Genomic DNA, 17,199 nt, shown 5'->3' with positions numbered 1-17,199 from the left:
TATAAAGATTTGTTTGCTATCTGCAGCTCTAAATTCCAATTGGGCCAAAAAATTACTGCTCTGCTGCACCAGATGTACGTAAAAGCTACATTGTATCGATCTGGTGAAAATATCTAAAACGAAGAGGGTGCTTACAGCTTTGTACTATACTAAAGATTGTTGAATGGATGTAAATTGATAAACATATATAGCATTTCTTGCATTTCAAATACACAAATCTGATACCGTCGGATTGTCGAACACCTTTTCCCTCTCTTTCTCTTTTCCACCATCCTAGTGATGGCGCACGCTGCAGGGATGCAGTTCGGCAGGAAACAAGAAACGAACCGAAACGTGGTCGTTAGGACCTGCGCTGAAAACGTGCAGTCTGCGCTCAACCTTCTACCTGGTGTCTTCACAACCGCGAGAAAACAAAAACTTTCTAAATTGTAGCAAAGACGGAGAAAAACATCGATCGTCGATTCGTGTTGGCACAAAGCTGCGTTGGCAGAAGATATACGCGAGTACGGCGGCAAACGGTGCAAACGCCCATCTTTCGGTTGTGAAATGATGGGCCTATCATTTTCCAACACCACAGTGCCATCGAATGTGTTTCCTGTGCAAAGTAACTCGCATAGTAGCTGTACGGCGCACAGTTGCTTAATCAGGATGAGAGTGGTTAAAGCACCTATTCGTATGCTGGCTTTGGGAGACAGTTAGGTGGAAAAAGTCCCGGAGTGGTACTCAGACTCGAACAATTGCAGTGAGAACAAACGCGGACTCGTCTAGTAGGTGTTCGAGGAAAATATAGCAAATAAACGTTAAGAAATACCCACGTTAAGGAATGTAGATAAACAGAATAGTGTTTGTCACCCGCATTTCTTCATCCTGTCGTCCGGTTGCCAGCAACAGCAATAGATTGATATTGCTAGGGTGACGAATTTTACACGTGTTTCGAAACGCTCGCTACCCTAGGTGGTACTTTAGTCCTGTTGAGACCAAGTCACTAACCAACCTTGCTCAACTTTGGGATGCATTTTCCACTTTGCCTCGTTTTATTTCTGCTATGATTTGTGCGTTCCATTGCGATCGTCCGAAGCAATTTAGATCTGTGTCGCCGAGGTGGTTTGAATAGGCATTTTTGCCTGGCATTAATCCACCAAGATTGGCGGGTATAAGAATGTGCATGCTTTGCAGTAGTACTACGCATGCCACAGCAATCGAATCAAGCTGCAGTTCCTTCCCTCACACACTTATAAGAATAATTATAGTAATATTAAATATAGTAATAATAATAAATATTCCATTCCCATCTTTTTCTCTCTATCGCGCGTTCATTTTCATCTACAGCCAAAAACAAAACGTAACAACAAAAAATATGCAATGTATGCTTGCCTACCACTAATCGCACGGATTTAACCGCCAACATTTACTCGTTTCGTGTTTCAGAGTGTACCGCAGCTGCTACATTGCCTGTGAGGCAAATAGAACGAAAACGGAAACTGATCGGCACCAAAAGGACCGATTGTGCTATCATAAAGTAAACTTCTGTGAAAATGTACTCCATCGGTAGCATAAAATTAGCTTCAATGTGTGCCTATCTTAGCCGGAGCGTTCGTAAGAGGCCTTGTTGTATTTACTTCATACGTGTGCGCGTTTATTTCGCAGGTTGTGCGTTCGAATTATAACCCAAACCGTATGTTGTGCGTTATTTAAGCGGCTTGATTAATCCACGCTATACAATACCTTTTGCTGTTTTGCCGCATGTGCTTTCTTCGATTCAATCGATTTTGATTGCTTCTGATGGAGGAGGGATAAAGGGAAACAACGTTAGCTGTAGCAACATTAAATTGTGCAGCATTTAGATGATAAACGATAGGAAGCTTTGAGAGAACTTTCCTTTTTGCGGCGCACAATCCAGTGATCGAACAATCACTGAACGAAACAGTGACTTCACACATTCGAGCATAGCCTCTCAAATCCACCACCCAGTGAGATGACATACGCTACGGGTTCACTCTGGTTGTGATTGCTCGCGCAGTTTGAATGTGGAAAATTGTTCAGATTAATACTAGAGCATGCGCACATGGTATCTCGTTGGCAATGTTCGCATGCTTTTTACTATGTTTTAAACTTTTGTCCTCCAATGACCAGTAGGTGATTTCGTACCAAAACTATTAAACGATACGACGAAAGGTGATCATATACACTACTGGCGCCGACAGTGCGCGTAGCTGATTTGCGCGCCTGGTAGTTTACTCGTACGTCGGTTCGCACCTTTCCACGATTAGACATGATTGCAGTGGAAAACCAAGATCGACAAACGCTGTCCACATACTAGTCTGCCAACAGTACGATACTACTACGGTTTGATTGAACACATTGTAATCCTCACAATTGCTTCTCTCCCTGCGGACCTAGTGGTTTATGCTATTGTTCACTGTTTCTTCCTCTTCCTAACTTTTTTGTTTGTTTGTGATGCCCCCAAACACTGCCAGAGTGTTTAGCAGGATATCGATATGACATCGGTTGATGCGGAAACGTGGCATAGAATGTATCAATTGAAAGCTCCAAAAACCAATCACCACAAGCGCTTGGAAACCAGCACGGTAATAAGAAAACATATGAAGAAACAAATACTTTGCCTCCTACGCCGGTGAATGGTGAGCCTCGTAAAACAAAACAATATCAAATAAATAAAACAAACAAAAAAACGCTCCTCTACAACAACGTGCCTTGGGTGGCAGCGGCCGGTACGAGAACCCCGGTGGTCAATCCGTTTCACCAGCTCCTAATGCAATCAATCTTCACGGACCGTTCGATGTACAGCATCCAGTGGTGGACGTGCTCGGGAGAGACGTGACCCGGGGTTGTTTAGTACAGACCACATCCGCGCAGGTTGTTCGCGATGATAACGTCGGTGACGGCATCGAACACGAACTGGATGTTGTTAGTGTCCGTTGCACATGTCATGTGGCAATAGATTTCCTTTGATGTGGACTTATTTTTAGCCTCGAACTGCGCCTGAATGTAGGCTGCCGCTTCGCCGTATTCCTGTCCACCTGTAGCCGAGAGACATACATTCCGGGAAAGAGAGAGGGAAAAACAGGATGTGAACATTGTATAGTGCTATTTTATGCGCTGCACATAGTGCATAGTGTTTCTTATTTTTCGACCGGCCAATTTTACCAACACGCCAACCTACCCGTGTACTCCGGGAAGCAGATTGTCAGCGGGCTTTTCCGGATTTTCTCCTCGAACAAATCCTTCTTGTTCAGAAATAGAATGATTGAGGTATCGGTGAACCACTTGTTGTTGCAGATGGAATCGAACAGCTTCAGCGATTCTTGCATACGGTTCTGTGGAAGAAAAACCAAATGTAGCAGTTATTACATGAAGTTGCTTACGTTGCACTCATGGCATTTTTCGATTCCCATATTACACCGCAGCGATGTGATTCGACACGGCAGCAGTTTCGTAATACAATTTGACCTCGATTTCAAAAGGATTCTTTTTGCATTTATTTTGACGCAAAATGTTCGCACAAACCGGTACCGACCCAACAGTGCGTCCTTAACCAGGTCAAAGGGATTTCTGCGGGGCGCACGCTTTAAGCAACGCCCGCTTGCGTAAGGGCTAGGTTCGGGGTGCGTAGGGCAAACCAGTTCCTGGATTTCGAGGAAATAAAATCAACCAAAATATGTCCTTCCATTACGCAACCGTTGGCCTGGCTCTGTACGTGTAGTCATCTGCAGGGCTGGCAGTGGAATGCCAGCCTTTTTTTACAGCCAGATCTAAAACAAAACCGACTAAAAGTGGCACTGCACGGACACGATGTGACCTACTTTGAATGCAAGACTGAATAGCAGGCAAGTGGCATATATTTCGCGAGTTTGGCACAAGTATGGAGCCACGGTGGCGGAAAATGTGGAATACATATTTCACCAGCAAGAAGTACTTCGCCGATCAGGGATTATTTTGACGTCAAATTGGAGAATCTCCCGCTGGGAAGCGCCAGTAGACGCGTTTCTCGCTGCGAGTGCAACCACGGCGTGGGGTGAATTCTTCCACATGATGTACATAAACCCACGAAAGCTCCTTTTTCTTGTGCACGTGCGACTTACTTACCGTGGTTTCATCTTCATGTAACACTTGATCGTACTCGGACATGGCCACGCAAAAGATGATGGCAGTAACGTCCTCGAAGCAGTGGATCCACTTCTTTCGCTCCGATCGCTGGCCACCAACGTCGAAAAGCCTGATTGTGGACGAAAGGTACGTGAACGTGAGAGTATTAGATCTACAGCGTCAGGATCTGTCCCACACAAACCTCCATTGATCGGTACTTACTTGAAGTTTAAGTTCTTGAAGGAGAAATGCACCTCCACGATGCCGGTGGTTTTGACACGTGTCCGTAGGATGTCCTGCTCCGTTGGCTGATAGTCCTTGGCGCCCAATCGGTCAAGGTCGTCCAGGAAACTGGCGGGAAAATAGGTCAAATACGAAGACGGTATGTCAGTATGACGCAGGCGGTTGTCCAAATGCGGATAGCTTCTTCAGTGCGGCGATCGTACGCGGAATGCTCAGGAGTCCGGACCGTAGAAGGTTATGTAATGCCCACGGAGGATAAGGTGATCGACCACCTGACGACGAGTTACATACGAAGACTACGACCCATTAGCGCGGCACATGCAAAAACGTCCCAGTGTGAGGGTGCGAGGAGCGTGTTCAATAAATCGTGTCCCGCACCAGGCCAAGTGACTCACGCGTTTCACCGACGACTGGCCGGTTAGAAAACCGCGTGAGTCGATTATGGTCGAGTAGCTTTTCGATCGCTGGGCAAACGCACGCATCGCGCGCACTGCACCGGGGTGCTTGCTTGTATGGCACATTCTTAGGCGCGCTGGAAGGATTATTCAACCGCGAACCAGCCAGTTGGAACTGGACAACCTGCAGGGCCGTTCGTAGAGGGCGGTTCGTCTGCTGCGGATGCGAACGCGATGCAGTGCGCCGGTTCGGAAAGGGCCGGTGCTTATGAAATGGTTTACGTCAAAAGAACGAGGACATGGAGATGGCATCGCGGAAGGGTGGTATGATGCCCAGCTCCAGCAGAAGCAGGATCGCGTCTTGCGTGACACGCCATTTGGTCGCCGATGGTGGCGGAATGTGCAACACGAACTACGCCTCCTTCTCCTGTTCAAGATTCTGTCTCCACGTCGAAGAGGTCGCGTAGTACCGCGCGTGGTCGCAAGTGGTCGGAAAAACGAGTTATCAACTCTCGGGCGGGCGGACCGGTGGTGGCGACGTGCTGAGGTGTGGAAAAGAGGGAAAAGACCGCTCCCTATCGGTGGGGACAGATGCGATAGCCGCGACGGAGCAAGCAGAAATAGCAGAAATAAAAACACAACTATTGCAAATCCAAAGAAAGGGCGCTGTGTTGGGCAAGAACGGTTGGAAAGGCGAAGGCAACCAAGCGCCATGTCAAGCACGGCGATGCACATGAATGACAACGACAGGAGGAAGGGATTGTCGGGCAGATTAGTGGTTGCAATGACTGCACCAAGCGAGGGGGAAAAGAAAATGAAAGAAAAAAAATCGCTTAACTTTCATTTTCCAACCCAAAACGTGACACGCTGTGGGAATTAACCCTTGCAGGTGCATGGTGTTAAGTGTCAAGCTGTTTTCCTTCTGCACAACATCTGCAATAGGAAAGAAGAAACGAAGCCACGCAACGGAATGAGCTGGACGGAAGTAGCATGGCCTGTGTTTGAATAGCCGACAACCACACCTATTCGGAGTGGTATCATAAACGGTTTGACCATTCGACGGGTGAATTTGCGTCCTTTGGTCATCCACGCCGGGTTGTGGGCTTGCCTAACGGTCGTAAGTGGACCATCTATCATTAAACGCTGCCAGTAATTACGCTTCACAACGGCGATCGATAAACGATAAATTTCCCCGCCATAGCTCTGTCGTTGGAGTGGCGTTTGCATTCGAATAAGCAGCTAGCGAACCAGCGCAAAAGGATTGTAAAATTTAATTTCCCAACGATCGGTTTTTCATTTCCTATTTCACTGGATTTCTCCTCCACGGGGAGAACCTTTTTTTTTAATTTGCTCTTCAACGTTCGGTCGTGGGTGTTTGTTTCATTTCTTGAGCAACTCTTGTCCTAGACAGTTACGCGTTGTTCAGTTTTCAGAATACGTTGACGTTGTGACAACAGTTAGTAAACGGGAAAGAAGGCAACTTTTCACTTTCACAACGACGATATTCTCTTCCCCACGCTGACCAATGATCCACATTTCAAAAACCGACCTAACCTAGTTCCAGTATCGGGCCATCGTGAACAGAGAGGCCGTTTAGTAGTTGGTGATGCACGTGGCCCAAGAGCATGGCAAACTCGTCTGGCCGGACCTGTTACAAACGCTGAGCCTAAAGCGTTTTACGTTGCCTAAGCCTGGCGAAAGAATCGTAGGTTTCACGGGCTTTCGCCACCAGAATCAAACAAGTTTCTGGACATCATGATAAGGACATTGCGCAGCGCTTCTATCGCCGACGAAATTCTTTCACAGGTGGCCAATAAAATTTCCAGAACTCGTCTGACCAGTGCCGGGATCGAAACCGCGAGGGTTATCCCGTTTGTGTGGTGAGTAGAAAGATGTAGAATCAAGTGCCTAATAGAACACACAGTTTCAAGGACACGGCTCGAATTTTACAGCCCACTAAGCGACCCTGAAATTATGCAAACAACTCCAGCTCCACTCACCGATGATACCACCCAGGAAGAACCTTGAAATGCCGTGATCTTCCTCGAATTTTAGCACACTCAACCGGCAGAGAAGCAGACTGTTTCCCTTAGGCTCGTTCTGGGACGAGGATCTCGTTCCCAAGCAGCTCTTTTGGGGCTTTTCAAACAAGCGTGTACTACAAGCTACAGGCCGCGTCCCACTTATCGGAGTAATTCGAATTGACGCTAAATGGACCAACCGATGATGGGCATTTGGCTGCGACGTGTTGATACACTTCTCTCGGCGGAAGTCAAATACGATCACGCGTCCTTGATGACTCTTTAACGACCCATTAAGATGGTTAGCCTGGGCACTGTTTGTACTGCGGAGTTATGATCAGTACGTTGCGGTACTAAAACACGTGCAAACCATTGGTTTCATGCATTCCGTTGGGCATTGGGAGGAAATATCTTGCGCCTATCGCGAGTGGTCGGCATCTTTTGCAAATGATTTTTTTTTGTCATCTGAGGCATTTATTAATCTCTACAGGACGGAATGACATTTTATTCGCCCGTACAGCGCAACGCCGAAGATTGTCCCCCACAGATTCATTTCGACACTCGCTTCCATGATTAATGATTTTTGCTTTACATAACCGGGAATTAACACTTCCAGCACATCCAGCACGGTGGCCAAACTTCCAACTTGTCGTCGGCGAGCAAAATTCCACACAAAACGAAGAAAAAAAGCAACTCTACCAGCGACATCCATCAAGCATCGGCCGCTTCAACTCGAGTCAGCAGGTGCCCTCCTTGAACACATGTACACGTTGTTCTCAGTGAAATGGCGCAGCCACCGCGACCTGGGTTAAGCGGTTTTATTTTCACGCCATGATTCCGCGTCGATTATGACGTAAGTGGAAATTAGTGCAATTTACGAGCGAGCTCACAATGAGACGGGTGACGGAACGATGCATAATGAAACGCTAAGGCATTGGTGGGAGCTTAGAGTTGATGGTACTGTTTTTTGGACGGCGGAAAATGTGTCACGCGAACCTCTGTTGGAGTCCCCTTACCGGGGTTAGGCCGGGACCACGCGAATGTCGTCTACTTTCCACTGTTCGCGCACACAATGGAGGTTAAAGCTTAGCGATCTGGGGTTCAAATTGCAAGCCTCGCCAAGCACGTGGGGAGGGTTTTCGCGAGATGCAAACGCGCGGCATTGCATTGAGCAATGGAGGTCGGGCGGCACCGAGAGTCGGGTCATAAATCGGCCACCACTCGTAGAAGCGGTAGTAGTAGGTATTAGTAGTACTGCGGACAAAGCCACTTAATGGCCCCGTTTCATAATGACTCCGGTCTCCGGAGGCTGCCCGAAAGAGAGGGCTTCGGGGAGGTTGTTTTTTTTCCGCTTTGTCGTGGGCTGATGTAACCACATTTGCCTAAAATTCAGGTTCCATTTTGCCACACGAAAGGTTTCCTTTTTGACGAGCTTTAACCTTGCGACGAATGGATAAGAGATCTTAGCGTTAGCGGGAACAGAACATTAGAACGAGGTTGCATCAAAGAAGAAACATCGTTGCAGTTGCTTGAAGTTTTATAGCTGGACAGGTGATTAAAAATAGTCTCTGCCGTCATTGAGGCGATGTTGAAACACCTTTCTATATGCTTCGTTAGAAGATGGAAGGTGAAACGCCTCAAGCAATGACATCCTAAAACATAGAAACTGAAATCAGAGCCCAGACTGAAACTACGCCTCGTGGAGTTGGTGCAAACTTTGGACATCTGGATGTTGACAACTAGTTGGAAGTAATTCGGATAAAGCGCACACAACCAGCAGCATACGCACTTGCTGTGGCCAGGTGATGGTTGACCTATTTTTTGCTTTCTTTTTGCCGGCCGGCCGGCCATTACGCACGTCCCTAGCGCGACTGATGAGAGCGACTGGCGGCTTGTCGAGTCACGGCGCAGATCTCGGATCTGCGGGTGCGTGGAACTAATTGAAAATGCCTCCGTTGCCCGTTGAAGAGGCACCTACATGTTGAAGGAAGGCGCCCAGGGTGCGTTTTTCGGTTATATCATCGCCGAGGGGTAGCCTTAATTGCGCCACGCACGGTACGCACTTTCCGCGCAGCATTCAGCGTCTCGAATCAGGACCCCTGCTCCCGGTGCCGGATGACAATTAAACCAAAACCCCTTTCATATGTCGTCACCCTTGCCAGAGCGAACGAACGCCGGGGCGCCAACATTCCGGAGATCAGTAACAATAGATCTTCTCGCGAGGAGGTGTGGCAATTGGCCGGTCGGCGGATCTGGAGCGATCGTCGTAACAGCCTGTCGCTTATTGTCCTCTTTTCAACGGATCCAACGGTCCAACTGATCAATCCGGTCACGATCCTCGCCCCGGTTTGCGACGTCTTCAACAATAGCCCTTCATTTGGCTGGGGCACGTATTAGAGGAATTACTATTTTCTTTTTTGAGCAGGTCCTTACATGTCGGCCTTAGGGATGCGGTTTTAATCCCCTCTGGCTTCTCTTTGCACAATTCACTCCACAACAACGCCGAGACACGCCGCAGACAGACCCAGTCTGGAAGATCAGCGAACCTGCTCGAACCAGAAACACCCCGCTAGTGGGCTGGAGAGGAGGCGATTGTTGTCTGTCGATCGCGGTTTCCTGCGGCTTTCGCTCTTCCACCACCGGCACAACCATGACAGTGAAAGGTGAGAGTGTTTAGGATCGACCCAGCCACAAGGTGGTTGCGCAACACCCTTGGGTGGGTCATTGTTGTGTTCGCGTTAGCCGGCTTTAGTGACCGGCCACTTGATCCACCATTTGCCGGTGATGCAGGGTCTTGATCGCGGGTCCAGCCCCGGTAATTGTGCACCTTCCGAGCGCGCTCGAGCGCCCCACGGATTACCACAAAGACCTTGGACTAGTGTCCACCGGAGATTTGCAGGTTGCAGGCACCGATTATTATAGCCTACGGTCCGGTGGAGCTGCTGGGAAGGCGTTTACAAACAACATCAAAACGATCGTGCGGGAAAATTTGCATAATGCGTGGTCGTGTGAGTATGTGCGCATGTGTGATCAAAGGCTGCCATCGAGGAATGAACCTTTTGCTTGCGCCACGATTCGTCAATCACAACGGCAACGTCACGAGCAAAAAGGAAGCCCATCTCCGACTGGTTGAGATGGAAACGAGCCTTATTACTTGTCGGCATATTCAAACCCTTAAAATAAAGCACCGCTTTTTGTTTTCATATGGCACGCATTTACGAAAACCCGCGACCTAATTCAGGTCGAACGAAAGTGAGCGCAAATTTGAAAGAACCCGCAAATGTGCGCCAATTTTGAAACCATTCAATATTTGACCCGATCGCGATCATGGGCGCCATAACGCGACGTGTAAACAGCTGGCAGTGTTAGGTACGAAGTGAACGTCGAGAAGCTTCATCATGATTTACAATATTCGTGGGGGGGGGCAAATGTTTGCCAAAGTATTTCTCAACCAGTGAAGAAAAAATGAATCAGGACCTACAGCAGCAGAGTGGTCTGGTATCCTCATGGATACGCACAAGGATGAGTGTTGTGGCAGGGCACGTAGCAGAAACAAATCAACAGAAACCTCAAACGAGTAAAACCCATCTCATACTAGAGCTTCATGAACGTGACATAACGTTTCTGCGGCAGGGCAAATGTGTGACCCACAAATGGAACTGTATGCCAACAGCGCTTCAATCAGATATTTCCCTATTAGACTAAATTATTAAATTGTCACAGACTGGTCAAAGCAGGCAGGGAAAGAGTTTGCGTGTGCGCCTACCGACATGATTCATTTGACGCAGCATGCTGGGGTAAAGCAAGTGGCACTAAGCCATATGTTCTTCATACAAAATGCAATGAACATTCTGCTGAAACCACGAGAGAGTGGATTGAATAATGAATTTAAAGTTGCAACTTTTGCAGATTACATTTCACCGGCAACTTTTTTAGATAAGTTTTAAATAAAACAGTAAAAAATAGTGGCAATCTTTTTTCATAAAGTTTGCATAATATATTATTTGTCTTTTTTGCAAAAGCGATCAGCCTAAATTATTTCATTACTCTCCGAAACAAATAAAAACAACAATCAAAATAGTTTCTAAATTTTTTCTTACTTTTACCTCTTCTGGCGTGAAATGTGTTTTTTCACCTCATGATTACGGGTACTTTATGGCACACGGTCAGGGCTATGAAATGCTGAATTCTTCACCAACAACTTTTCCACCTTTTCGAACTACCGCTCAAGCTAAACAGTGAAGTGGAACAAACTTACGCAATAAATGCAACCCATCATTCCCCGTTCGCCCGATTATGGAGGCAATCGCTTCCTTTCCTTGCCGAACTAATGCACGTGGTGCAGTAGGTTTTTCACTTACATTCTTGAAACTAGCAGCCGCCGAACGGCGCCATCCCAACCTCACTTTCACACCTTTTCAAACATTTGAGTTTTTTTATTCGCTTTAAGTTTCGCTGGTTGCTAGACAGGCGGTACTAAAGCATTCCATAACCGCCCGTTTCTAACCGCGCAATCGTTTTCGAATGATTTGCGATTATGATTCGCGTAACGTATATTTATACGAGGCTAAGAGGCGTTCGTGTGTGGAAGCCTTCCCTCGGTTGAGGGTTCTTTATTTGATTGAGCATAATCCTATGCTCGTGAAAGCCGGCGGCGTTCGTCGGTAGCTTCTTCGTTACTGGAGCTGCATCAAGTGGCAGGTTGACATTTATGTGAATCTTGAAATATATCACTATCCCGGTACGGTCACGCAAAACCTTTTTCCTTCTTTAATGCAACAGTACGTCTGTTGAATACCCTAAATCAGTAAAATAAGAAACCATTTTTTACCTTTGCAAGATACGTTTTGAAAGTAAATAAGGTGTTTCGACATAGCAAAGAAAACATGACAGTATTCTCTCGCCGGTTTGCGTGAAAATAGGATGAAATTAGCGTAGGTTCACGGTTCGACGTTATATGTTTTTAGGGGTTTTAGGCGCACTGTTTACATCGCCGTCACGGTTTTCCTTATGCAATCGCGCTAACATCCCGCGCTAAATAAAAACAGCGCTCCCTCTCTTACCACCGACGTTCCTCCTGGTCTATCTCGTAGACTGCCATTTTTCACCAGGTGCACCTGTGCAAATGCAACCGCACAAATCCGATGCACATGGCCACCGTGACGCTTGATGTCTGGAACATCGGCCGCTTGGTTGCGAAATGCAACATGCAATCAGCCAACAAGAAGTAACGTTAAACGGTGCACTAAGGAGGGCCGGAGCGAAAGAAGAAAAACACACGAAAATCAAAACAAACGAGCAGGGCTTTGGCAGCATTGCGACTCATGGCACCCTACGTTTGGGCCATTTTTCCACGAAACGAAAAGCGTCTAGGGCCAAAAGTTCACGTAGACCCTGAGACGCGATGGAAGGGAAATCTCGGCCGAGGGAATCACGATCGTCGCTCCCGGGGAATGAGGTCAAACTAATGGTTTCGTGTTTTTTTCTCTTTCGCAAGCACCCGCTTTTCGGTGCGAACTGGATTTAGGAGATGTTGTTTCTAAGATCTAAATAAAACGTTAAGCTTGCTGCAAATGGATGGATTGGGGAACGATTTCGCACGATAAGGATCTATCAAGCAAAAACACACACAAAATTTGCTTCACAATATTTCGAAACAATTCGAACATTAGTCTTGATGGTTTCATCGAGATTGATATAATTGGGTAGCAATACAATCGTCTGAGAAAAAATGGAGGTTCTTGATTTGTTTCTGCTTCATCTTGGTTGCCATGCAAACACCTCCAAACGAACGTTTTCCCCCTTTAGCCAACGTTGTTAGGAAAGAGAAATTGAAAAATTAAAAAAAAATGCATTCCCAACAAAAGTTAATCGGACGGCAAATGCAACGCGCTGATAACCGGTTTTCGAACAAAAACCCTTTCGACGGGTAACCTTGAACTCTCCAAATTTGCATTCTTTTGCATTTTAGAACCGGCATGATTACACGTTCGGATGCTGGACCAAACCAGCAACGTGGCAGAGTGCATCCAATCAAGGTAACGTATTTGTACAAATTAATGCCATTTTTTGAACAACTTTCACTTTTAGATTTTTGAAAATGATGATTAGAAATACAAACTAGTTTATTTCAACCAAATTTTTTGCAAATTTTGAAAATTAGTGAATTCTGTACTACCGGTAGCACGAAACCGCAACCCTTTGCGCATTAAATGCAAGCTTCTCGTTAGCACAGCATCGCTTTCAGCGCCCTTATGTCACGCACATAATCGAGTTCAATCGTGGTTTATCGCGCATAACTCACGCACTCCGACTATGGCCACTCGCACCGGCATGCGGCAACACATAAGGATGCCCATTCTTATGAAGGGAGGTTTTTTCTCACATTACGCCTCACGATCAAGTCACGTCGTTTACGTACCGTCGAGCAAACACCGCGACATAAGTCGTCGCGTCGTCGTGATCGCCGATGAAACATCGCCGTAAAAGACGTCGAACCGTCGTACTTTGGCGTCGGGAGACGAAAAAAAAACACACACCCACCGATGCCGCGATGTTTCTCGTTGGTCTACAGCCCCACCACGCCAAGAAACGACCCCCACACGCGCGCGAAGACGATCGCGAGCTTGAGGCGTGCGAGCACGCGTTCGGCGGTTCGCCCTTTTCGCCTTCAATTAAAATCGGCACCTCGAAGCGAACGGTGGTGTGTGCACCGGCACCGACAATATCCTCTTTTGGCCGCGTCTCAGATTCGTCGTACGAAAGGAACCACGCCAGGTTCCTTGCGAACAGAGTCCCTAAAAAGCTTGTCCACTGTCTCTGAACGCGTTAGAGAGCCATTTGTTAGTTCGTTTGAGGCACCTTTCCGCCAGCTGATTTATCGAAAAACGAACGAGAAACGGATAAATAAAACCAGTGCGTATGTGCACTTTCGATTCGAGTTTGTGTGCGAAGAAAGTGAAACTCGATCGGACCGGTGGAGGTCTGCATTTAGCGGCTTAGAAGCGATCCCGTGCGCGCGCGCGCGATGCTTTCTTAGTGGTTCTTCCACGATCAGAGTGCTAACCGACTCGTAAGCAGGTGTGAAACGTTTGCTTGCAATAGTTTTCCCATTTGCATCGTGACCGTTAGGCGGTTAAGGGATCGTGAATTTTGGTCATTTTTTTTTTCGTGCAAAAATCAGTTCAACAAAATCCTTCCCGTGTGAGTGGCCGGTTGAATGTGTTTGAATTTGGCGTCCCGAACGACGGAAAAACCATCGCACCCCGCGATCTCGCGACCACCTAAGCCACTTTCCCTCTCATCCGAAACGTAACGTAACAATAGCCCCAACAGTTGGCGGGTTTTGCTGTCTGCGCTTGGATCTGATCGTATTTTGCGTTGTGCCGTGTTGTGAGTGTGTGCTGCCCGCTGTTTGTGTTCAAAATAAGGAAGTAAGTCGGCGACCATCAATCTCACCGTGTGTGCGTGCATTTTCCTATTGTTATATACTGTTTTTGTTTTTTGTTTTTCAAAAACATCGTTAAGCATCGTTTAGTCGGTGTATTAGTTTTTTGCCTTCAAATTGGCCTTCATCTGAGAGCGTAGCACAGCGCGTTAGAGATCGGCCACTATGCGCCGTTCTGAACACGAAGGCATGGCATTTTATTTACTTCTTTTTTTTTTGCCAAACCAATCTCTACAAACAAGGCCACCAACAGAAAGGGTTGGTTTTCGTGTTTCCACCCCAATGCGGCGTCGACAAGCACTTCAAACAGCAAAGCAAATTCTGCGATCGTTCGAGAGTACTTCTCACGCCGTAGCTTCGTGAAAAACCTCCCCGATAGCATTCATTCTAGGGCGTGAATGAGTGCTCACTTGTTTTTGCTGCAAACCTTGAGAAAGGTGATCTATTGCAATGAAATTCATCGCATTAATCTACAGCGTACAAGGTTGGGAAGACGATCGTATGCCTTCGAAGCCCTGTGTGCATAGGGTACCTCAATGAAACCCGTAAAGTTCGATCCACTCGCAGTTTGGCCCGCCACATGAAAGTGAAACTGCCGATCTCGGCTGCATCCGTTGCGCAATCCGGCTGCAACCAGAGAAGTTGCCATTTTGCTTGAATCGCGCAAGAATGCCGTCCATCCGGCATGGTTCCCAAAAGCAGATGCCAACTCTCGGCCGAGGGCGCACAAAAGAGCACGCAAAAGCCCACAACTAACGAAGCCCTTCCACTTCCCATCGAACCAGGCGAGCCAGTCTTAAACCAGTCTCCGCTTGACAGTTCGAGGTCTAGGTTGATTAGTTGATCTCGCAGCAGCTGCTGCAGTCAACGTCGCGCTGGTGCACTGAAAGTTGCTCTAATCCAAAATGGCACTCCGGCAACTTGACGGTGGTGTAAGATGTATGGGTGTGAGCCAGCAAACATTGACCACTCCAAGGAAGATACACGGGAGATCGAGAGCTTCATGATCAACACCGTTTCCGTTTGCTGCATAGTACATTGTGGGATGCTGCAGTCATCGAATTGGAGAAAATTCACGATAAAATACTCACTGCCACTGATGGCATGCTAATTACGTTGCCTCGGTTAAGGGCGAGTCTAGTCTCGTTACTTTCGCAAAACGTAAAATCATGCCCTGCCCGGGTCGACGCGTTTAAAAGTTGAAACTGGACTGGAGAGCATTTATCGGCTTGGGCAAAAAAGTGGCACAGTTTGCTCATGCGTTGGCATGGTGGTAGTACGTTTTTGACCTAATCTTAGACACTATCTTTAGTCCTCCTAGCTGGTTGACGTGCGTGTTTGTGCGGTCCAAGCCGGGTTGGCGTTTGCGTTTGCTCACTTTTAAGACATCCACGAGACATTTTTGGCACGCAAACCACAAGCCACGAACCACAACTTCATTTCGAAGTCTCGAGGTCATTTGGCTCTGCTGGAGGCGTAGACACCGGCGAAACCGTTGGCCCTCGTTGGCAGTCTTTCAACTGTCCCCGGGGTCCGAACGCACCCTTAAAGCTATGGCTGCAGTTGGCCGAGGGTGAAGTTCCTAAGCGCGTCCCAAATTTCTTAGACGACAACTTTCTCTCATCCCATCTCGGTTTGTTTGCCCCTCCCGAAGGGGGTTTGATTCAGTGGCCCCTGGGGGCGGCGTTTCTACTCATATCTCGCTAACGTAAAAGATCTGAATGCGTGCCCCGGCTTCGGGTTGCGTGCGAGAAGATGCCAACGGAAAGGGCTTCGGTCAGAAACTCTCGATTTCCGGTCGAGTCGCAGTGACGCAACCTGCGGAGTTGAGCAAAGCGTCAGTCGTTGGAGCTCGTTTTTTTGGGGCTCTTAGCACTGGCAACCTGTCGAACCGTATGGGAGGGCAGATGTGTCAGAGGTGGAATATTCATGGCATGCTCTCTGTGGGTCGGTTAGAAATTCGTCGAATTCGTTGGCAGGGTGAAGACTGTCGAGCCACACAAAGGTAGGGATTCATATTTAATATACAACACGCCCAGAGCGATGCGACCAGAAATTCGGTTCGTATAAAACATTTCGACATCATGCCTTATGAAGGAATGAGCTGAAACATTTCGAAACATTTTTCTATAAACCTCAAAAGAACACACGCAGCCTGTAACATGCAATGTTTATCTACTTAAAATCTGAAACTACCTTTTGTTTATCAATTCATTCTTCCTCCATTTTCGTGAGAAAATACGTCATTATATTGGCATTCTACTTTCGAAAAGTTTACTTGTCCTTCTACCGTACCCTCGGGTCTGCACAGTTCCTTTCGCGATTTAGCGGCCTTTAATTGCCATAAATGTTGCTTGGTTACTCTGTTTAAGATAACAGCGCTCACAAGCTCTTTTGCGCTGTACTGGTTTTCGTAGGTGAGCTGGAGCGTGCGTTTCGCCCTTGAGGAATACGTTTACTTAAGCCGGCAAAAGACTTTAGGCACAGCACCCTGATGTGTCATCCGTAACGGAGGAACATTTGCACTGTGAGCTCAGTTTTGTAATGGATTCAATACTTCCTTTTTGTAATACTTGCCGGTAATTTATTTACCCTCACGAAGGTCGAGTTTATTTCGAACGGTTTCAACGGAAAAAAGATCAATAATCCTTGGTGCGTTGACAACGGAATGATTTTTGTTCATCTCTGAATATCAAACATTCCTAATGGATTCAATGTGACCCGACATGTCGTCTTTTTTACTTTGGGAACGAATGTAAATTTTCCAAGAACATCGCACAATTGGGGTGGCGTGGTTTTTAAAACAGTTCTACAAAGCATTCGAGCATATTTCTAAACATTCATTAAGACAATATTTACATGGATAAATTAGATCAAAACTTTACTTTCACACACGAGAAACCTTATATAAGACTCATCTTAAGGGGTGGCTTGTCCGCCATAAACACGAATAGTAAAACTAACTCTAACATAAATGACGAAACAA

At 47.0% G+C, this 17,199-nt stretch overlaps 1 protein-coding gene across 4 annotated transcripts in view; it reads right to left on the bottom strand.

Moving 5' to 3' along the window:
• Positions 1-2,853: 2,853 nt before the first annotated feature.
• The window catches only part of LOC128727853 (G protein alpha o subunit), a 45,969-nt gene continuing 31,623 nt past the window's right edge, over positions 2,854-17,199 (bottom strand). For all 4 annotated transcript variants that reach the window (XM_053821802.1, XM_053821801.1, XM_053821803.1 and 1 more), the window contains exons 5-8: positions 4,330-4,458; positions 4,108-4,237; positions 3,185-3,338; positions 2,854-3,041 (exon numbers count right to left, since the gene is read on the bottom strand). In XM_053821802.1, the coding sequence (XP_053677777.1) occupies positions 2,854-3,041; positions 3,185-3,338; positions 4,108-4,237; positions 4,330-4,458 (601 nt within the window). The remainder of the gene's footprint in view (positions 3,042-3,184; positions 3,339-4,107; positions 4,238-4,329; positions 4,459-17,199) is intronic.

This window comes from Anopheles nili, chromosome 3 (genome assembly GCF_943737925.1).
Source record: "Anopheles nili chromosome 3, idAnoNiliSN_F5_01, whole genome shotgun sequence".
In the NCBI taxonomy this organism is placed as follows: domain Eukaryota; kingdom Metazoa; phylum Arthropoda; class Insecta; order Diptera; family Culicidae; genus Anopheles; species Anopheles nili.
This window is presented reverse-complemented; position numbering and strand designations above follow the sequence as displayed.